This window comes from Salvelinus fontinalis, chromosome 8 (genome assembly GCF_029448725.1).
Source record: "Salvelinus fontinalis isolate EN_2023a chromosome 8, ASM2944872v1, whole genome shotgun sequence".
Taxonomy (NCBI): Eukaryota; Metazoa; Chordata; class Actinopteri; order Salmoniformes; family Salmonidae; genus Salvelinus; species Salvelinus fontinalis.
The window spans coordinates 23,094,480-23,117,837 of record NC_074672.1 but is presented as its reverse complement, the minus strand read 5'-3'; the positions used below and the strand labels follow the sequence as shown (position 1 = coordinate 23,117,837).

Here is a 23,358-nt window from a genome sequence, read left to right as displayed (position 1 = left end):
CTGCGGCGCTGTCATACTTTGTATATACACTGACTAGACTGACAGGGGGCGCTGTTTTGAAGCCACCGCACCATAAAGATGACTGCTTTTTTGGGGGAGTGCCAAAATGGCCGACTAGTGGCTTCAAAGCGTTTCATTGGCCAATACATAAGATCAGCAATCCAGGGTTTATATACATTGGTTAATCCTTACCACATACATGAATAGAGGGGTTGGTTGTTTAGCAACAAAACAGATGCATGCGCCACTATGGGGCAAAACAGACAGGGTTGGCATAGAGCACTTTTCTCTCAAATACATTGATACAGTTGTTGGTTAGCAAGCTAGTGAATTTTAGCCATATTCACATGAAATCAGTAAAAACACCTCAAAACAAGGCATGGTATCATGAACAAGATGAAATGAGCCACTTAAAATAACCCACATAGAAGTTTGTCATTGTTGCTATCTGGCCATCCAGAATCACAACACATATAAACGTACACTTTGTTTTCATGACATTGTCAGCTAACCCATCTACATGAAGGACTGCTTCTTCTGGGGAGTGCTAATATGTCTGGCTGGTTGCTTCAAAGCATCTCAGTAGCCCATACATAGCATCAGCAAGTCAGGGTTTATATACATCATTGGTTAATCCATACCACATAGTGACTTCAGACAGTATTCACACCGCTTGACTTTTTCTACGTTGTTTTGTTACAGCCGGAATTTAAAATGGATTAATTTGTAATTGTGTCACTGATCTACACACAATATTCAATAATGTCAAAGTGGCGTTCATTTAGGCATTTCTAAAAACATAAAAATGGAATATTAATATTCAACGCTTTTGTTATGGCAAGCCTAAGAAAGTTGAATAAAAATATGCTTTAAGTCACAAATTGCATGGACTCACTGTGTACAATAAGTGTTTAACAATTTTGAAATGGCTACCTCATCACTATACCCCACATGGTCGAGCAGTGAATTTCAAGCACAGATTTAACCACAAAGACTAGAGAGGCTTTCCATGGTTCACAATGGGCACCTATATTGGTAGATGGGTAAACAAAAGTTGACATTGAATTTACCTTTGAGCATGGTGTAGTTTTGAAGTACACTTTGGATGGTGTATCAATGCAGCCAGCCACAACAAAGATAGAGGCGCCCGTCTGAACTCAAATGCCATGTTCTAATGGGTGAAATGCGCATCTCCTGAGTTGGGATCGTAGGTGGTTCAACAAATTTGTCCTTAGTTTAATGCACTTACTATAAATCATTTTGCATGTGTTTACTATAGTAAATATATGTATTTAAAAAATATATATATTGTATTGTCACATACACCGGAAATGTGTTGTTTTACAGGGTCAGCCATAGTTGGATGGCACCACTTTAGCAAATTAGGGTTAAGTGCCTTGCTCAAGGGCACATTGACAGATTTTTCACCTTGTCAGCTCAGGTATTCGAAGCAGCAACCTTTCGGTTACTGGCCCAATGCTCTAACTGCTAGGCCTCAACTATAATGCCGATGTATTGTAAAAGTAGAAATTACAAGACTGATTTAATAGTGAATTAGAAATATTTGTGACTTCAATGTAATTACAATAACTAAAATGTTTACTTGCATAATCACACATTTGAGGAATTAAACTCAGAACACATCAGATCATCTCAAACTGCTTTTTATTACATCTTAAATAACAGTACATTTCAATATAGTTTCTATCTTGCATCCAGCTTTCGGTTGTTCACTGACTGACTTTAAATACAAAAAGGTGAGAAGGGAACAGCGGGGTGCAGAGATCTACAGTTATTTCATGGCGAGAAAAGGAATTGTATTTAATATTTCTGTATTGATTTTCTTTGTTGCCAACTCAAGGTCTAATGCACAAATACAGCACATTTTTGTACAGAATTTTGCAAAGGAAAAACTGAATGGGGGAAAAAATGCCACTACTGCTAAAGAAAAAGTGTCTGTTTACAAGGAGGGGAACAGAAAATTCTGTCATTCAGATGCTGCAAGTTTTTTCTTTTTTATTATTAAAGGACAGAAAAAAACCTGTTTGTTACAAAATGTTTATTTTCTTTGTCACTTGAATTTGTTTGCTACAGAAGGAATGAAAATGTATTTGTTCCATTTGTGTTTGTGTGTGCATATGTTTTAAATGTTTACATAACTTTTATCAAGGAATCCATCTCAAGAATGGATATTGTAAGACCAGGTAACCGTTTGTTATGCTGTGGTGTTTGCTTCTCTCAAGTGCATAGGATTGACATTTTAATTGAATTATATATGCACAGAGTAGCCAAAAACAAGATAAATACCATTGCAATGATATATTTAACAGGTTATTTTCTTAAAGAAAAACATCAAAAGGACTTAGTTCTATATGCACCTCTTTTTAAGCAATTCTACAGCATGCGTTTCTATGAGTTAACCCACCCATGGTGGACAGCCAAAATATTTTATTTATTTTTAACTTAAAAAGCTTCATTATCATTATTACCAAACATTGATTTATACAACATGTCATTCACAGAGTAGTCACTGCATTTCCAAGCACGGAATAGGCAACTCTTGAACTCCGGAATGAAACCGGGGTAATAAGTAGAGGCCTCCCTACCCAATGAAATCACTTCTCCGTTCGCAACCACGGTCATCAAAAGGGTAACAAAACAGAAATAAAACGAAGAAAGTGAACCAATGGGTTAATCTTCATTTAATTATTCTACATTGTCGCCCAACAAAATGTGAAGAGAATGGTTAAAATGTTTTGTTTGTTTTCATTTTGAAAATGAGCATTCATCATAAACAGAATATGCTTGGTTAGTTAACTTTTCTTGAAACATTATTCTATACATGCAAAGTTTAATTTTGTGCAAACAAAGATTTGTGACTAAACAGAAAAAAATAAACAAATAGTTAGGTATCTTGGGACTAAATATACAGAATGGCCAGATCCTCCTGTTGGTGGCTCATGGACTCGACTCCCTGCTGAAGCTCAATTTTCTTGCCTTTTTTTCTGATGTGATTAAACTGGATTAAAATGACGATAATGTCATTTTTATTTCCAACCTACAAAACTTGACTCTAAACTATATCAAGATTGATAAAACAAAGCTCTCAATCCTCATTTAACCAACAGGTCACTGATCTAGTTCCCTGAACCAAAAAGAAAAAGGGGGAAAAAAGAAAAAGAAACATGACCAAAAAGCTATCAAGAGTTAAATCACCGTTGTGTAGATTACCTTCACTCAAACCTGTGTATTGAAGATGGATTACACATTTGCATGGGGGTGAATGTATTTTCTTATGACACAATATCAGAAAATGGTCCCAGGAGGAATGCACAATTCTCTCCCCTATTCCATCCGACTGAAATTCCTCATCTTTTTAGCTGAGTGATAAACAATTGTGCTCTTCTTTTAAATGAGGAGAGAATTTTTGCCGTTGGTAGTTTTTTGGGGGGGTTGGAGTCAGTTTCATGGTTTTGAGAAGATTGGATATGCAATAAAATTTAACATTTTGGAATAGTCTTCCACTCAACTTTGGAGTCCAGATGTCATCTGAAAAAAGTCAGGAGACAAAAAAGAAACAATTTGCATTATTGTTATTTGCAACAAAAGTACCTCCTAAATGTGCATAGTCATTGTAAACAATTAACCTCTTAAATTTCCAAACAAAACTTAGTCGTCAATTGTGAGCTACAATTCATTGTTGGCCAATCTCCCATGTTCACAATCGGTAATCAGCCTTTTTGGACGATTACGTTGCAATCCACGAGGAGACTGCGTGGCAGGCTGACCACCCGTTAAGCAAGTGCAGCATCAAAAGGACCTTGTGGCTGCAAGGAGCCAAGGTAAGTTGCTAGCTAGCATTAAACTTATCTTATAAAAAAACGATCAATCTTTACATAATCACTAGTTAACTACACATGGTTGATGATATTACTAGGTTAACTAGCTTGTTTTGCGTTGCATATAATCAATGCGGTGCCTGTTAATTTATCATCGAATCACAGCCTACTTCGCCAAACGGGTGATTTAACAAAAGCGCACTCGCGGAATAAGCACAATCCCTGCACAAATGTACCTAACCATAAACATCAATGCCTTTCTTAAAATCAATACACAAGTATATTTTTTAAAACCTGCATATGTAGTTCAAATAAATCCATGTTAGCAGGCAAACTAGGGAAATTGTGTCACTTCTCTTGCGTTCTGTGCAAGCAGAGTCAGGGTATATGCAGCAGTTTGGGCCGCCTGGCTCTTTGTGAACTTTGAAAGACTAATTAATTTGCCAGAATTTCACATATCTATGACATAACATTGAAGGTTGTGCAATGTAACAACCATATTTAGACTTAGGGTTGCCACCCGTTCGATAAAACACGGAACGGTTCCATATTTCACTGAAAAAATACACGTTTTGTTATCGAAATTATATATAGATTTTTTTATATTTGACCATATTAATAACCAAAGGCTTGTATTTCTGTGTGTTTATTATATTATAATTAAGTATATGATTTGATAGAGCAGTCTGAGTGGTGGTAGGCAGCAGCAGGCTCGTAAGCATTCATTCAAACAGCACTTTCCTGCGTTTGCCAGCAGCTCTTCGTAATGCTTGAAGCACAGCGCTGTTTATGCCTATCAACTCCCCAGATTAGGCTGGCAATACTATAGTGCCTATAAGAACATCCAATAGTCAAAGGTAAATGAAATACAAATGGTAGAGAGAGAAATAGTCCTATAATTCCAATAACGACAACCTAAAACTTCTTAACTGGGAATATTTAAGACTCATGTTAAAAGGAACCACAAGCTTTCATATGTTCTCATGTTCTGAGCAAGGAACTTAAACATGATCTTTTTTTACATGGCACATATTGCACTTCTACTTTATTCTCCAATACTGTTTTTGCATTATTTAAATCTAAATTGATTTTAGACTAAAGAATAAACAAAATGTTTATTCTTTCAGTGAAATACGGAACCGTTCCGTATTTTATCTAACGGGTGGCATCCATAAGTCTAAATATTCCCGTTACATTGCACAACCTTCAATATTGTCACAATTACATAAAATTCTGGCAAATTAGTTCGCAACGAGCCAGGCGGCCCAAACTGTTGCATATACCCTGACTCTGCGTGCAATGAACGCAAGAGAAGTGACACAATTTCACCTGGTTAATATTACCTTCTAACCTGGATTTCTTTTAGCTAAATATGCAGGTTTTAAAATGTATACTTCTGTGTATTGATTTTAAGAAATGTATTGATGTTTAGGTACAGTGCAACGATTGTGCTTTTGTTAAATCATCCCCCGTTTGGCGAAGTTGGCTGTCTTTGTTAGGAAGAAGTAGTCTTCACACAGTTTGCAATGAGTTAGGCGGCCCAAACTGCTGCATATACCCTGACTCTGCTTGCAAGAGAAGTGACACCATTTTTCCTAGTTAAAAGAAATCCATGTTAGCAGGCAATATTAACTAAATATGCAGGTTTAAAAATATATACTTGTGTAGTGATTTTAAGAAAGGCATTGATGTTTATGGTTACACGTTGGTACACGTTGGAGCAACGACAGTCCTTTTTCGCGAATACCACCGCATCGATTATATGCAACGCAGGACATGCTAGATAAACTAGTAATATCAACCATGTGTAGTTAACTAGTGATTATGATTGATTGATTTTTATAAGATAAGTTTAATGCTAGCTAGCAACTTACCTTGGCTTCTTACTGCATTCGCGTAACAGGCAGGCCCCTCGTGGAGTGCAATGTAATCAGGTGGTTAGAGAGTTGGACTAGTTAACCTTAAGGTTGCAAGATTGAATCCCCGAGCTGACAAGGTAAAAATCTGTCATTCTGCCCCTGAACAAGGCAGTTAACCCACCGTTCCTAGGCCGTCATTGAAAATAAGAATGTGTTCTTAACTGACTTGCCTAGTTAAATAAAGGTGTAAAAAATCAATAATAATAATCGTCCGAATCGGTGTCCAAAAATACCGATTTCCGATTATGAAAACTTGAAATCGGCCATTCCAATTAGATCGGTCGACCTCTAATACATACATACATACATATACACACATTCATTAAAAGTATGAAGGACCACAGTTGTACAGGACAAACATAGGTACAGTAGGCGGTTATAGAATTGACATTTTTACAAGAGTCGACTGACTGTGACTCAATGTTGTTGCTAGCAAATCCCATGACCAGTTATCAAAACTCAACTCCGCCTCGATATAACAGAGCTGACCGTTCCTCAGCCATCTTCATCCAAGTTACACTGGTACATGGTTCCCTCATGAGAAACCCATTTTATCTGACAGACTGCATTCTCAGACTGCATTCCCACTTTATGAAGAGCAATTACATGGCATCTTTACTTATTGTTGTTACATGTGAATACACAGTAACTCATTTGAAACCACAGGCTAATTGTCCAGTTTCCATTCGGTATAATTATAGTTTCATATAGCGTATCTGCATAGTGTTCAGCGGAGTAATTATCTCATTTTGGTTACTGACATAGCTGTACAGGAACTAGATGGCATTTATAGAGGAACTATAGGGCATAATGAAACAATCAGGAGAAACAAAGGTCACCCAGGACATAGAGCAAGTACAAATACATTCCTATTCAACTCAACCATGCATTCATGTCTTACTTTACGGTGTCTATGTTACTGTAAATCATAGAGATGTTTATATGCACTTAAGTTAATGTCCCCCTCCAGATATTTAGGAACCTTTCCAATTGAAAAATGATATCCAGAGTAGAAACACAGCAATATACACATATTACATTTAAAGGGATACTTGGCAATGAAGCCCTTCATTTACGTCACCCAAGTCAGATGAACTTGTGGATACAGTTGTCTTTGCGTGCAGTTTGAAGGAAGTTGCTAACTAGCACCAGCTCAATTGCTAACTAACGTTAGACTGGAAGCCTATGGATATCTGCTAGCATATACCCATTAACTTCTTGTCAATATGGGGGCGCTGTTTCCACTTTGTAAAAAATCGTGCCCAAATTAAACTGCCTCGTACTCTATTCTAGATCGTACAATATGCATATTATTATTACTATTGGATAGAAAACACTCAAGTTTCTAAAACTGTTTGAATTATATCTGAGTAAAACAGAACTCATTTTGCAGCAAACTTCCAGACAGGAAGTGAAAAATTTGAAAACCATGTTCTGTTCCAGGGCCTGCCTATTCAATTGCCTTATATTTATGGATTTGCATGCACTGCATACGCCTTCCACTAGATGTCAACAGGCAGTGGAAGGTGGAATGGGGTGTCTAGCTTGATGAGGCCAAACAAGAGCTCTTGGAATGACGTGACCAGAATTTCCTTTCTCTACCTAGGCGCGGGAAGTACCTCCATGTTGTCTTATGATAAGCGTTCGGTACACACGGCTAATATCTCCGGCTTTGTTTTGATTTGATATATTAGAAAAACATCATAAAGTAGGTTTTTTCAACCGAGTTTCATCAGTTTATTCAACGTTTAATGGGACTTTGAGTTTTCCGTTCTCTGCGGCGAGAGAAATTGGGAACGTCATCAACATTGGCTAGCCTTGTGGAGCGAATTCGACAGGAGAGAAGGACATTCTAAAACCAAACAACGATTTATTCTGGACAAAGGACTCCTTGTACAAGATTCTGATGGAAGCTCAGCAAAAGTAAGAACAATTTATGATGTTATTTCGTATTTCTGTGGAAAATGTTATTTCTATCATCTGCCGTTTTTGGCGTGCGCTGTCTCGCTATAACGTAAGCTGTTTGTTATCGTAAAGTTATTTTAAAAAATCTAACACGGCGGTTGCATTAAGAACCAGTGTATCTTTCATTTGCTATCCAACATGTATTTTTTAGTAAAGTTTATGATGAGTTCTTTGGTCAGATTAGGTGAGTGTCCAAAATATCTCCTGACATTCTGGGGAATCGATGCTACATTTTCATAATGTATAAACACGGGTTGCAGCTCTAAATATGCGCATTTTCGAACAAAACACAAGTGTATTGTATAACCTGATGTTATAAGACTGTCATCTGATGAAGTTGTCCAAGGTTAGTGATTCATTTTATATATTTTGCTGGTTTTTGCGATCGCTACCTTTTCCTACTAATAAATGCATTTGTGTGTTTGGCTATTGTGGTAAGCTAATATAATGCTATATTGTGTTTTCGCTGTAAAACACTTTTTAAAAAAATCGGACATATTGGCTGGATTCACAAGATGTTTATCTTTCATTTGCTGTACACCATGTATTTTTCATAAATGTTTTATGATGAGTATTTAGGTATTTCACGTTGCTCTCTGTAATTATTCTGGCTGCTTTGGTGATATTTTTGATGGTAGCTGCAATGTAAAACTATGATTTATACCTCAAATATGCACATTTTCTAACAAAACATACATTTATTGTATAACGTGTTATAAGACTGTCATCTGATGAAGTTGTTTCTTGGTTAGGGACTAATTATATCTCTATTTGGTCGGTTTTGTGATAGCTACCTATGCGGTAGAAAAATTGTGAAAATATGCGGTTGAGTCTTTTGCTATTGTGGTTAGCTAATAGAAAGTGTTTTCGCTGTAAAACATTTTAAAAATCGGAAATGATGGCTGGATTCACAAGATGTTTATCTTTCATTTGCTGTATTGGACTTGTGATTTCATGAAAATTATATTATATCCCTGTCGCGTTAGGCTAGGCTATGCTAGTCAGCTTTTTTGATGAGGATGCTCCCGGATCCGGGATGGGTAGCAATGAAATGTTAACTTCCAGTCATTGAGCTCACGCTAGTTAGCATTGGCTAGTGAAACTACCTCTAACTTCCTTCATACTGGACACCGAGACATACACTACATGACCAAATATATGTGGACACCTGCTCGAGGAGTTGGTCCCCCCTTTGATGCTATAACAGCCTCCACTCTTCTGGGAAGGGTTTCCACTAGATGTTGGAACATTACTGCGGGGACTTGCTTCTATTCAGCCACAAGAGCATTAGTGAGGCCGGGCACTAATGTTGGGCGATTAGGCCTAGCTCGCAGTCGGTGTTCCAATTCATCCCAAAGGTGTTCGATGGGGTTGAGGTCAGGGCTCTGTGCAGGCCAGTCAAGTTCTTCCACACCAATCTTGACAAATCATTTCTGTATGGACCTCGCTTTGTGCACGGGGGCATTGTCATGCTGAAACAGGAAAGGGCCTTCCCACAAAGTTGGAAGCACAGATATTTCATAGAATGTCATTGTATGCTGTAGTGTTGATTTCTCGTCACTGGAACTAAAAGGCATAGCCCGAACCATAAAAAACAGCCCCAGACCATTATTCCTCCTCCACCAAACTTTACAGTTGGCACTACGCAGTCGGGCAGTCTGTCAGACTGCCAGATGGTGACGCGTGATTAATCACTCCAGAGAACGTGATTTCACTTCTCCAGAGTCCAATGGCGGTGAGCTTTACACCACTCCAGCCGACGCTTGGCATTGCGCATGGTGATCTTAGGCTTGTGTGCGGCTGCTTGGCAATGGAAGCCCCTTTCATGAAGCTCCCGACAAACAGTTAGTGCTGACGTTGCTTTCAGAGGCAGTTTGGAACTTGGTAGTGTGTTGCAACGGAGGACAGATGTTCTGTTCTGTGAGCTTGTGTGGCCTACCACTTCACAGCTGAGCCCTTGTTGCTCCTAGTCATTTCCACTTCACAATAACAGCACCTACAGTTGACCAGGGAAGCTCTAGCAGGGCAGAAATTTGACATGCTGACTTGATGGAAAGGTGGCATCCTACAAAGATGCCACATTGAAAGTCACTGAGCTCTTCAGTATTGGCCATTCTACTGCCAATGTTTGTCTATGGAGATTGCATGGCTGTGTGTTTGATTTTATACACCTGTCGGCAATGGGTGTGGCTGAAAGAGCCAATTCCACTAATTTGAAGGGGTGTCCGCATACTTTCGTATATAGAGTGTATATGAAAAAATACCGAAGTATCCCTTTAAGCATCAATAAATAAATGTGGAGCAAATCAGCGATATTTCTTAGAGTGCCATGGCATGTCGGGCACACTTGTGGTGGAAGGGCGGCTGCACTGTGCAGTTACCTTCAGACTTTAGTTCCAGATCTTGAGGAAGCTGTCCCAGGACCCTGTTGACACGGCCATGCCGTCGTCAGTCACACCCAAGCAACTGACACGGTTGTCATGTCCAGCCAGGACACCTAGGGACAGAGCAGTGTCAGCGGATAGAAGTCAGACCATGAGATCACAACACGCTTAGCCAACACCACTCTCTATTCACTCAGTTTGACCCTTAATAAATGATTCCATTAAAGACCTGGCTGTGTACCAGTTCTATTCTGTTGTATATTGGTAAACTCAGTTACTAGAAAATGTTGCTAGTACAAGTGTGTGTGTGGCAGACCCATCCCATCTCTTATCCAGACCACATATGTAATCAATAGAACTGAACAATTCATGCCTCTGTGGGAGCAGATCAAATGCTGGAGCAGGCTAAACAGCAGGGGCCTCATCCACAAACCCTGCTGCTGTACAAACTAGCCTTCACTTGTACAATCGCTGTCATGGATTTAACAGTGAAAACTCCCTCTAGCCAATGCTTACATCAGTCCTATGCTTTTGAATCAACGACAGGAAGTCTAAGTGCTCAATTCTGGAAAAGGGTGGATAATTGGGAATCCTCCTGTTCAATCTGCTTTATATCTTCTGTCTAGTAATGCTGCATGTCTGAAGTATCCCTGCTGTGCTTGAGGAACTAGCCCGGCTACAAAACTGACCCATTACGTGGCTGCAGACGGTACCACCGATGTGCTCAAATAAAGTAACCCTGCTGTCATTTGATACCTACTGAACCCCAGTCATTTCTGTACCACAGAGACCACTAGGTGTTCTAAATCAATGTCCCTCGGGGACTCCTCACATCACTAGAACCACATCAAGTTCATTTCAACACCTCCCCCTTCCACCAGCCCTGGCTCCACTAGCTACATTCCACCCTGTTCCACTACAGGGAGCTGTACGGGCCTACAGCATTTTGGCTGATGACCTCAAATATAGGTGTACAACCGTCGCAATAACATCCAGAACCTAGCTTGACCACTGCTCCTCCACTGTACCCCCGACTGTCGTCATCATGGTCGCCTCAAAGTATGATGAGGTGGCCCATAGATTTAGGGTCAGTTAAACATTTTCCCCCCTAACCATTAAGGTTTGGGAGTACTGTACTCTGATCCTAGACCTGTGGTTTGGGCGTTTAAAAAAAAAAAACCCTCACACCCGCTGGTCACCTGCACGGTCGGCCTTGAGGCTATCCCACACGTTGCAGTTGAAGTCGTCGTAGCCGGCGAGCAGCAGGCGGCCGCTCTTGGAGAACGCCACTGAGGTGATGCCACAGATGATGTTGTCATGGGAGTAGACCATCAGCTCCTGGTCGGCGCGCAAGTCAAAGAGCCTGCAGGTGGCGTCGTCTGAGCCTGTGGCAAAGGCGTTACCATTGGGGAAGAACTGGGAGGGATGGGAAAAAGGGGAGAGGGATATGGGTATTATCAGACCAAACCTCATACTTCCTCATCGCTCTACGTGCAGTATATGTGTCAGTGTGTAATGAGCTAGTGCATAATGGTTGCCATGGCATTATCAAGGTGGGTGCTATACATTGGTAGTGACTTCACCCTTTCATAATGTAAAGTGCTTAGTATTGACCAAGTGACCATGCATACTAAATACACAAGGGACTATAGATGCGGATGTAGCATGTCCACATTCACGCTTCTACAAGTATCACAGAAACCACCCTTAAGCATGCTAGTGTATATACAATGTCCGTATTGAAGTCTCTGTATGTCTGAATGCAAAAGAAAACCAGTTTCAACTGTTCTGTCTGTGGTTATGGAACCCCCACCTGTCCCAGACCTGCTGTTTTCAACTCTTAATGATCGGCTATGAAAAGCCAACTGACATTTATTCCTGACTATTATTTGACCATGCTTGTCATTTATGAACATTTTGAACATCTTGGCCATATTCTGTTATAATCTCCACCCGGCACAGCCAGAAGAGGACTGGCCACCCCTCATAGCCTGGTTCCTCTCTAGGTTTCTTCCTAGGTTTTGGCCTTTCTAGGGAGTTTTTCCTAGCCACCGTGCTTCTACACCTGCCTTGCTTGCTGTTTGGGGTTTTAGGCTGGGTTTCTGTACAGCACTTCGAGATATTAGCTGATGTACGAAGGGCTATATAAAATAAACTTGATTTGATTTGAAAACCGCTGGCGTGGTAAGCCTTCTGCCGAAAAGCTAGTGACAAAAGATACTGACGCCGTAGGTTAGAGTGTGAGGCTCCATTTTGAATGGGAGTGTAGCTACACAGGTTGACCGGTGGTCGGATCGTGTGATTGGCTTACGCAGATGGCATTAATGTCCGACTCGTGCCCGGTGAAGGTCTGTCGGCACATTCCTTCTCTGACATCCCAGAGCTTGGCGGAAGCGTCACACGCCCCGGACACAAACAGCCGCGTGTCGGGCGCAAGCGACAGGCTCATGACATCGCCGGTGTGGCCGGCGAACGTGGTCGTCTGCAGGCCCGTCTCAATGTCCCAGAGAGCACTGGGGGAAGGAGCGGCAGGGAGAAAAAAAATTAAGTTTGAGTTTGGAGTGACTGTTTTCCGTCATACTCTTGGGATGCATTCAGATAGTCTCCATTGCGTTTAACCTCAATTTTAACAAACAGTGTAGAGCTGGCATATCCACTCAGTGAACATGGGAAGGGGCAGGCAGGCACAGTTCCCCCACTCACCATGTGGTATCTCCAGAGCTGGTGACAATCTTGTTGTCATCCACGAAGCGACAGCAGGACAGGTAACCTGGAGGACAGCAGAATTAAGTCAGTCAGTCATCAGACATGAGTTGAGACAGTCAGCACTGAGAAACAGTCACAAAACACAGGGGAAATGGTCTAAAGATACAAGGAGGAACTACATTACAGGCCTTGACCCAGTATGTACATTATAGGCCTTACCACCGAACGGGTGTGCAAGTACAACAGAACCCACTCAATAACACAAACATGCCTTTTCACAGTGAGCTGACAGACATGGGTTCTGTCATGCGAGACTAAAATCACAGTGGTATTGAAAGCATTCAAGACTTCCAAGGTACTGGTTCGTTTTTAAAAATCTTGTGCATAAACAATACCCGTCTTGTAAACTGGTGGTTAACCATGGTCTATCATGTGTCACAGGTGAGCTAGCTGTGTGTGTTTGCATGTACAGCGCCCTTAGAAAATACTCACACCCCTCGACTTTTACCACTGTGTTGTTACAGCCTGAATTTAAAATGGATTATATTTAGATATTTGCCGTCCCTGGCCTACCCTATAATGTCAAAGTGGAATTAAGTTTTCCAACATTTTTACAAATCAATTAAAAATGAAAACGCTGACATGTTTTGAGTCAATAAGTATTCAACCTCTTTGTCATGGCAAGCCTAAATACAGTGCATTCGGAAAGCATTCAGACCCCTTCACCTTTTCCACATTTTGTTACTTTACAGCCTTATTCTAAAATGGATTAAATAAATGTTTTTCACGATCAACACACAACACCCAATAATGACAAAGTGAAAACAAGTTAAGAAAAAAAACTGAAATACCTTATTTACATAAGTATTCAGACCCTTTTGCCATGAGACTCGAAATTGAGCTCAGGTGCAACCTGTTTCCATTGATCATCCTTGAGATGTTTCTACAACTTGATTGGAGTCCACCTGTGGTAAATTCAATTGATTGGACATGATTTGGAAAAGCACACGTGTCTATTTAAGGTCCCACAGTTGACTGTGTATGTCAGAGGAAAAACCAAGCCATGAGGTCGAAGGAATAGACCGTAGAGCTTTGAGACAGGATATTGTCGAGGCACGGATCTAGAGAAGGGTACCAAAACATTTATGCAGTATTTAAGGTCCAAGAAAACAGTGGAATCCATCATTCTTAAATGGAAGTTTGGAACCACAAAGACTCTTCCTCGAGCTTTCTGCCCAGCCAAACTGAGCAATCGGTGGAGAAGGGAAATGGTCACAGAGGGGACCAAGAACCCGATGGTCACTGACAGAACCTTCCAGAAGGACAACCATCTCTGCAGCACTTCACCAATCAGGCCTTTATGGTAGAGTGGCAAGACGGAAGCCACTCAGTAAAAAGGCAGGACAGCACGCTTGGAGTTTCCCAAAACGCACCTAAATACTCTCAGACCATGAGAAATAAGATTCTCTGGTCTGATGAAACCAAGCTTGAACCCTTTGGCCTGAATGCAAAGCGTCACATCTGGAGGAAATCTGGCACAATCCCTACGGTGAAGCATGGTGGTGGCAGGATCATGCTGTGGGTATGTTATTCAGCGGCAGGGACTGGGAGACTAGTCAGGATCGAGGGAAAGCTTAACGTAGCAAAGTACAGAGATCCTTGATGAAAACCTGCTCCAAAGAGCTCAGGACCTCAGACTGGGGCGAAGGTTCACCTTCCAACAGGACAACGACCCTAAGCACACAGGGAAAAGTGGCTTAGGGACATGTCTCTGAATGTCCTTGAATGGAACTCCCCAAATACAGGTGTGCCAAGTTCGTAGCATCATACCCAAGAGAACTCGAGGTTGTAATCACTGCCAAAAGTGCTTGAACAAAGTACTGAGTAAAGGGTCTGAATACTTATGTAAATGTGTTATCAGTTTAAGATTTTTTATAAATTTGCAAAAATGTCTAAAAGACGGTTTTTGCTTTGTCATTATGGTGTATTGTGTGTAGATTGATGAGGGGAAAAACGATTTAATCCATTTTAGAATAAGGCTGTAACGTAACCAAATTTGGAAAAGGGGTCTGAATACTTTCCAAATGCACTGTACGTTCAGGAGTAAAAATGTGCTTAACAAGTCACAAGTTGCATGGACTCACTTTGTGTGCAATAAGTGTTTAACATGATTTTTGAATGACTACTTCAACTCTGTACCTCACACATACAGATAATTGTAAGGCCCCGCAGTCGAGCAGTGAATTTAAAACAGATTTAACTAGAGACCAGGGAGGTTCTCCAATGGCTCGCAAAGAAGGAAATCTATTGGAAGATAGGTAAAATATATATTTTTTTTTTAAAGCAGACAATGAACTTCCCTTTGAGCATGGCGTATCAATACACCCAGTCACCACAAAAATACAGGTGTACTTCCTAACTCAGTTGCCAGAGAGGAAGAACACAGCTCAGACATTTCAACAAGAGGCCAATAGTGACTTTAAAACAGTTACACAGTTTAATGGCTGGGATAAGAGAAAACTGACGGATCAACAACATTGCAGTTACTCCACAGTCAGAACCTAATTGACAGTAAAAAATAAGGCAGTAAAGTAATACTGCAAAAAATGTGGCAAAGCAATTAACTTTAGGCCTCCTGAGCGGTGCAGTGGTCTAAGGCACTGCATTGCAGTGCTAGCTGTGCCACTCGAGATCCTGGTTCGAGTCCAGGCTCTGTCACAGCCGGCCACGATCAGTTAGGGGAGTGTTTGGCGGGCAGGGATGTTCTTGTCACTAGCAACTCCTGTGGCAGGCCGGGCGCAATGAACGCTGACACAGTCCCCAGGTGTACGGTGTTTCCTCCGACACAAGCGGCATTGTGTCAAGAAGCAGTGCGGCTTGGCTGGGTTGGGTTTTGGAGGACGCAAAGCTCTCGACCTTCGCCTCTCCTGAGGGAAGTTGCAACGATGGGACAAGACTAACTACCAATTGGATATCTTAAAATGGGTGAGAAAAAGGGGTGAAATTTAATAAAATACGCCATTACATTTTTGTCCTGAATACAAAAGTATTGTTTGGGGAAAATCCAATAGAACACATTACTGAGTACCGCACTCCATATTTTCAAGTATAGTGGTGGCGGCGGCTGCATCATGTTTTGGGTATGCTTGTAATCGTTAAGAACTGGGTAGTTTTTCAGGATAAAAAAAATTTGCGGAATGGAGCTAAGCACAGGCAAAATCCTAGAGGAAAACCTAGTTCAGTCTGCATTCCACCAGACACTGGGAAATTAATTAACCTTTCAGCAGGACAATAACCTAAAACCCAAGGCCATGCAGTTTCTTCCTAAGGAGACAGTGAATGTTTTTAAGTGTCCGATTACAATTTTGACTTAAATCTACTTGAAAATCTATGGCAAGACCTGAAAATGGTTGTCTAGCGATGATCAACAACCAATTTGACAGATCTTGGAGAATTTTGAAAATAATAAATGGGCAAATGCTGCACAATCCAGGTGTGGAAAAGGCAACGACTAACCCAGAAAGACTAACAGCTGTAAACGCTGCCAAAAGGTTCTTCTACAAAGTGTGAATACTTATGTAAATTAGATATTTATTTATTTAATTTTCAATAAATTAGCAGAACATTTCTGTAAAAATATGTTTTCACTGTCATTATGTGTTATTGCGTGTAGATGGGTGAGGGAAAAATATATATATACATTTTAACCATTTTGAATATAGGCTGTATCAACAATGTGGACTAAATCAAGGGGTATGAATACTTTCTGAAGGCTTTGTGTGTGTGTGCGTGCGTATATATATATATATATATATGCACACACACACTGTGGTAGCCTTGTGGAAACTAGGGGTGACTATCGTACCTGTGTGTCCGGCCAGCTCACGGCTGACACGCACGTTCCCCTCGCGGGTCTTGAGGTTGTAGATGGAGCAGATGTTGTCCAGGCCTCCGCAGGCCACGTAGTTCCCAGAGGGGGCATAAGCGCACGTCATCACCCAGGAGGAGCGCAGCGGGATGGCGTGGACCTGAGGGAGACCAGGCGGGCAGAGAGTTAAGAGGGAGCACGGCTCTGGGTCTGATTGAGTCCCACAAGGACCACATTTACTAGGTAGCCAAGCTTAGATCATACACTACATGACCCAAAGTATGTGGACACCTGCTCGAACATCTCAATCCAAAATTATGGGCATTAATATGGAGTTGGTCCCCCTTTGCTGCTATAACAGCCTCCACTCTTCTGGGAAGGCCTTCCACTAGCTGTTGGAACATTGCTGTGAGGACTTGCTTCCATTCAGCCACAAGAGCATTAGTGAGGTCGGGCACTGGATGTTGAGCGATTAGGCCTGGCTCGCAGTGGGTGTTCTAATTCACTCCAAAGTTGTTTGGTGGGTTGAGGTCAGGGCTCTGTGCAGGCCAGTCAGGTTCTTCCACACCGATCACAACAAGCCATTTCTGTATGGACCTCACTTTGTACACGGGGGCATTGTCATACTGAATAACTAACATGTTGGAAACATGGCACCCCATTGTGGTGCAGCACTGAAAGTCACGGAGCTCTTCAGTATGGGCATTCTACTGCCAATGTTTTTCTATGGCGTTTGCATGGCTGTGTGCTCAATTTTTATACACCTGTCAGCAATGGGTGTAGCTGAAATAGCCGAATCCACTAATTTGAAGGAGTGTCCACATACATACATATACAAAAGTATGTTACATATACTGGATATCCTATGTCAGTGGATATCATGTCAATTTTTTGGTCTTTAGGCTAAAAAGAAAATGCATTCAAATGTGAGAGCTTCCTTTTAATTCTTCAAGATGTGGCCAGGCCAGCCTTACCTTGTTTGTGGTGTAGCTATCCCAAATAATGAGTTTACCATCCTGGGAGGCACTGACTAAAAGCCTATGGGGCAAAAGGAGAGCAATGATTAAACCAGTGAACATAGGGTGGAACCATGTGTTGCATTTTAGGGGCGGTGTGGTTTCCAGGCGCTTTTATGGCCGGGGAGCATCTTGCTGCTATCTGGGCGAATCAAAAACAGAGTCGCCACAGAAGCCAGCACTCGATGCACAGAGGTTGGGGCACATTGGTTCCCTTTGGACCTGCTCAGCTTATGCAAATCCTACCTACCTGAGAGGCACAGTCTAATAAACACATGCTAACAAAGACATGCTAATGCACACACACACACTTTAACACCTACCACTGTACTCTACAACATCCCCATCATCATAATAGGACATGGCAACTTTGTAAATAATTCATTTTGACCCGGCACTTATTTGAAAGTGGAATTTATTTGCTGAAATCTGGGATGTTGCCTGGGTATTAAAAAAGGGTCAGGCTGTTATTTGAGAGAGTGCATTTAATTGAAGTTATATGGTGTATAAATGTATTAACGCCTATATTATGATGTGGTGGGTGTCAAACTGCAAGAGGGTTAAAAAAGAGAAAGCTGCTAGCTTTAGCTCTGGCAGTACACTTCCTGTCTATGTGGTTGTAAATCATGTGCTGTTAGTGGAGGCTGATGAAACACTTCGGTGTTTGCCTCAGAGAAATCCCTCTTACACCTTATGTAACAGTGACAACACAGCCTTCGAGAGCCTCAGGTACACTTGCCTTACAACTCTTGCACACTAAACTGTTGACTGCTTGAAATGGAGTGTCAAAGTAGCATGTTTGGGGGGGGGGGGGGGGATTATGTTCATGTCTAAAATAATTAAACCGGGCTCGTGTGGATGAATTTTTTGCTTTTGGGAGGGCTGTGAAAAAGACACTTTAGTGGAATGTTGACTTTGAACCAAGTTGTGTGTGTCAGTGTCCACAATGTTTCTCCAGAGAGTGAGTAAAATGCTTAACGGCTTATTATCTAACTTTTTAAACACGCCTGCAATAAAGCAGGAGTGGAATACATTAACTAGCTCTCTTCTGCTAGCTTAGCGCCGCTCCTTTCACTTGCATTTACTTATTACACATTGGCATTTGGATGACTTCTGCTTTTCCATTAGGCTACCGCACCTCGACGGAGATGGAGGCATTCCAAGTGACTGTTGCGACTGTTGTGAATGAAAAACAACCAAATGGAATCAGAGATGTACCTTGTTGACGGCGTTTGACAAATAGTAAATATTGTCTGCTGTGTTGCACAACCTGAAAGGCAGCAGTTAAACTCACGCTGTCCAAGATAATCCTGGTAGTAAGTAACTGGAAATGTGGCTGAGATAGTCTGTCAATCGCCAAACCGTCTCGTTGAGGGTCATCATTGAGGGGGTTGGGTGAGAGACTGGGACGCTCTCTTTAGAAGGCGTTCCTCTTCACTAAGTCTATGGTTCATAAATATATGGTGTAAACCTGAAGGAGTCCTGGGCTCATATTCATAAACCCTCTCAGAGTAGGAGTGCTGACTTAGGATCAGTTTGGCCTTTTCAGACCAATGAAAACAATAACATACACATGTTGACCTGATCCTAGATCAGCACGGCCACTCTGACAAACACATTGGGCACAATTCAGACTTCTCAGTAGTTCGTATTCAGACTTACCTTATGCAGGTGTGTAACAGGTTTTACAGGCGTGGTTCCCTTGTGCGTAATTAAAACTCTGAAAACCCTCCCACTTGCTGGCCAACATATTTTCTTTTGGAGTTTGCATTGAATAGGGTTTTCAGTACATTTTTCTTAAAGGAAAACTCCACTCAAAACCAATATTTTGGTATTTGTTTCATTAGTCCATTGTTGACATAAGCAAAACATTTTGGGACTGTCAGCACTCAAGTTTAAAGATACTATATGTAACTTTAAAAATACAGAAATCATGCCCGTACGATGCATTTTGAAATCATGCCCGTACGATGCATTTTGAAATCATGCCCGTACGATGCATTTTGAAATCATGCCCGCACGATGCATTTTGAAATCATGCCCGTACGATGCATTTTGAAATCATGCCCGTACGATGCATTTTGAAATCATCCCCGTTCGATGCATTTTGAAATCATCCCCGTACGATGCATTTTGAAATCATCCCTGTACGATTTCTGTATTTTTAAAGTTACACATTACTTCTTACTAGTAATACATTTGTTTTAGAAACATTACAAAGCTTGCTCATCTGTTTTTTCTGTGTTTTGTTGTTGTAATTTTAGAGGGGGAAAAATATTTTGGCTGGTAAAAAACATTGAGTGGTTGGTAGATTTTTAAAAACTACCAGCTACAAACGGGAAAGTGTACAAAAAAAAAGATCCACTATTGTTAGCGGCCCTCAGGAACAACTACACGGACATCACAGAGGAAAGGTAAAGACTATAAATTGAAGGAAACGAACACTAAAGTGACAGTTATAAATGTATGTGGGTATTACTGACGGTGGCTCCCGATAGGCCTACCATGTCATGATCTTCATTTTGATTCCATATTTCTGATTTCACATTCATCTATAGGGATCATAAGGTAAAATCTAAAAGAATTGCTGTGTATATTTACAATTCCGTTCTAACAGACTACTTACGTAGCTAGCTCTTACCAATTTATAAATTACAGTGCATGGAGATTATCGGAAAAAATAAAGTAGACGCGCTTTAAACTTGGAACCACAGGTTCGCACGACCTTATTCATGGTTCTCACGCGTAAAGGTGGTAGAATTATTAGGGCATTAAGTCAAGGTCAGATTACGGCGTATCTGTAGACACCTCCACCCCCAACAAATAGCAGGTGAATAGCATACTATTCTCATGTGTAAATTCAAGGTCAGAATACGCATTGAGAGAAAAATGCATAAAAAAGGCAATTATGTTCCATTTACGCATGCATAACGCGAGTCGGAATTCCCCCCTTTATAAACTGAGTCAATTAAATGAGAGCCACAGGGCACGGGACTATAAATAGCAGTGGGAGGAACACACAGACCCTGTGTATGAATAGCACCCGACTCCGGGTCAATACTTCTTCATTATGCCTTCTCTTTGGACAGCTGCACTTCGCTACAGGTAGACTAATTAGACTTTTAAACATTAGGGCTGGCACAATTACCATATAACTGACGGTCATGGATGAAAACCGCTCTGAAAATAAAGTGAACTGTAAAAAAATATATATAAATTGTGTGTGTGTGTGGAACGAACGCCCAACTGGGAATTTGTGAGGTTGAATCTGTTTCTGCCATAACATGGACTTAAACAACGTGAAACTTTTTTGTTACTCCTTGCTGAAATAAGCAAATGAGTCTGTTGCCTGGGCAATGGGTACACTCGCAATGGCTGCCTGGTATTGTGATGCAATACATTTCATGGTAATGTAGAATGTAAATTGCAATGATGTGGATCAAGCAATGGATTTTTTTTTTTTTTGCAATGTCAGTTGAATCAACAAATCACAGCACATATTTTACTTCCTGCTTTGCTCCTATGGGTACACTTGCAATGACCACCAGTCCAACCCATTATGCCATCATTGACTTGAATGAGGATTTCCGTTCTATTCATTATATTTCTATGGCAGCACATGCAGTCAGGAGCGGAGGAGAAAATGTGCGTATTTTTTATTTTTTTTGCTATTCTAACTGTTATCACGGTGAATTACCATCATCCAAAATTACATGACAGTCACAGCCATAATACACGTTAATATGAAATGGAGGGGTGACTGTTGGGGAATAATTATTTTACAAATTTTTCTGTTGCATCATTGTGAGCTCATCGGTTAAGAATGGTCTATTCTTTTAATTAGGGTGGGGCGATAAAAATGAATCAGAGCAACAAAGCGAGATGACAAAGCAGTTTGGGGTGTGTGGGGTGTGGCATCTCTGGAGAGAAGCGGCACACCTGCGGTATTGTAATTAGTTGGCTGGTTACTGAGGTGAAAGCTGCAGGACTGGGCTGGGGGCTCCTAGGACAGGAACACGGGAGTCACCAGCACTGACCGGCACTGACTAGCAGCCAGCATCACCACGAACAAAGGACGACTCCATTTTAAATGTTTTCCCTACCCGCATATCCCACCCCTTACACACACAATGATACCGGCACAAACACAGTACACATGCGACACAAACATAGAAGAGCACACAAAAACACTCCTGTGACCATATTCAGAGGTGACTGTAGAGTACGCACACAAAAACACTTGTAAGTTAACTTTTTCCCACAAACACACACCATTACAGATTTTTTTGGGGGGGTGGGGGGGATTATTTAGTTAATGACAGAAAGTGGCTAAATAAGATTACCTCGAGTCAGTGCCCCAGTGCATGGCATAGATTTTTGCCAGATGCCCCCTCAGTGTCCGTCTAGTGCGCATCTGAATTCGGCCAATTGGGTCGATGTTTGCTGTGATCTGAAGGAAAGGGAAGGGGGGAGACGATCAATGACCATGACACAATAGGCTGTGTATCTCCATGGGAAATGGGGATGCCCTTTACTAGGTTCTCTATAGTGAAACCATTGCCTTTCCTTATCAGCTCCCATGATGTTGCATTTACAGAAGTATAGAGTGGGTGCTGCTGCTTCCAGGATTTGTTGGCTGGATGACACAGAGCCTAGCGAGAGCAGTCTCTATTCTAGTGAGCTATCTCTGCTGCTAGTTACGCTCAGCCTTTGAGCTGTGGACTCATTGAACCCCAGTGCATCTCGCCTTTCACAATTTAACCATTTCTCAGCTTTGACAACACTAACCTGACCCGTCACCTGTATCCTGAATAATGAGGTCGACTTCAGTGGTTCCCCATCCCCACGTCTGAACTGCACTCAAAAGGATCTGTTTGTGTTTCAGGGTGGTGAAGGTGGAAAGGGTTCTTACCTGAGACAGGGTAGCATCCGCACACGCTTTCCTGGCATCCTGGAGGGGGGGAAAAAAATTAAAAAAGTGACATTTAATTTTCAAAGAACGAAATAGCCAAGTCTTAATTTTATCCCACAAACGCTTTTGATAACGTAACCATATCTCAAAGAAATCCACCTCAATTAATCAAAGTGGTGAGCCAATAATTTCAGCGATCACGGAGACAATTACCATTCCCACTGACCGGATAAACATTACCACTTACTAACACTACACGACCAAAAGTATGTGGCCACCTGCTCGATGAATATCTCAATCCAAAATCATGGGCATTAATATGGAGTTGGTCCCACCTTTGACGCAATAACATTGCTGCGAGGACTAGCTTCCATTCAGCCACAAGAGCATTTGTGAGGTCGGGCACTGGATGTTGAGCGATTAGGCCTGGCTCACAGTGGGCGTTCTAATTCACCCCAAAGTTGTTTGATGGGGTTGAGGTCAGGGCTCTGTGCAGGCCAGTCAGGTTGTTCCACACTGATCGACAAACCATTTCTGTATGCAACTCGCTTGGGGCAATGTCATGCTGAAACAGGAAAGGGCCTTCCCAAAAATGTTGCCACAAAGTTGGAAGCACCGAATCATCTAGAATGTAATTTTATGCTATAGTGTTAAGATTTCCGTTCACTGAAACTAAGGGGCCTAGCACAAACCAAGAAAAACAGCCCCAGACCATTATTCCTCCTCCACCAAACTTTACAGTTGGCACT

The 23,358-nt window shown here is 41.4% G+C and overlaps 1 protein-coding gene across 1 annotated transcript in view; it reads right to left on the bottom strand.

Annotated features, from left to right (window-relative positions):
- Positions 1–1,648: 1,648 nt before the first annotated feature.
- Positions 1,649–23,358, bottom strand: part of LOC129860875 (guanine nucleotide-binding protein G(I)/G(S)/G(T) subunit beta-1-like) — a 61,832-nt gene continuing 40,122 nt past the window's right edge. Inside the window, exons 3-11 of the mRNA XM_055931741.1 lie at positions 22,610–22,648; positions 22,041–22,147; positions 17,656–17,719; positions 16,679–16,841; positions 12,811–12,877; positions 12,419–12,620; positions 11,307–11,523; positions 10,105–10,220; positions 1,649–3,549 (exon numbers count right to left, since the gene is read on the bottom strand). Of these exons, the coding sequence (XP_055787716.1) occupies positions 10,114–10,220; positions 11,307–11,523; positions 12,419–12,620; positions 12,811–12,877; positions 16,679–16,841; positions 17,656–17,719; positions 22,041–22,147; positions 22,610–22,648 (966 nt within the window). The 3' untranslated portion in view covers positions 1,649–3,549; positions 10,105–10,113. The remainder of the gene's footprint in view (positions 3,550–10,104; positions 10,221–11,306; positions 11,524–12,418; positions 12,621–12,810; positions 12,878–16,678; positions 16,842–17,655; positions 17,720–22,040; positions 22,148–22,609; positions 22,649–23,358) is intronic.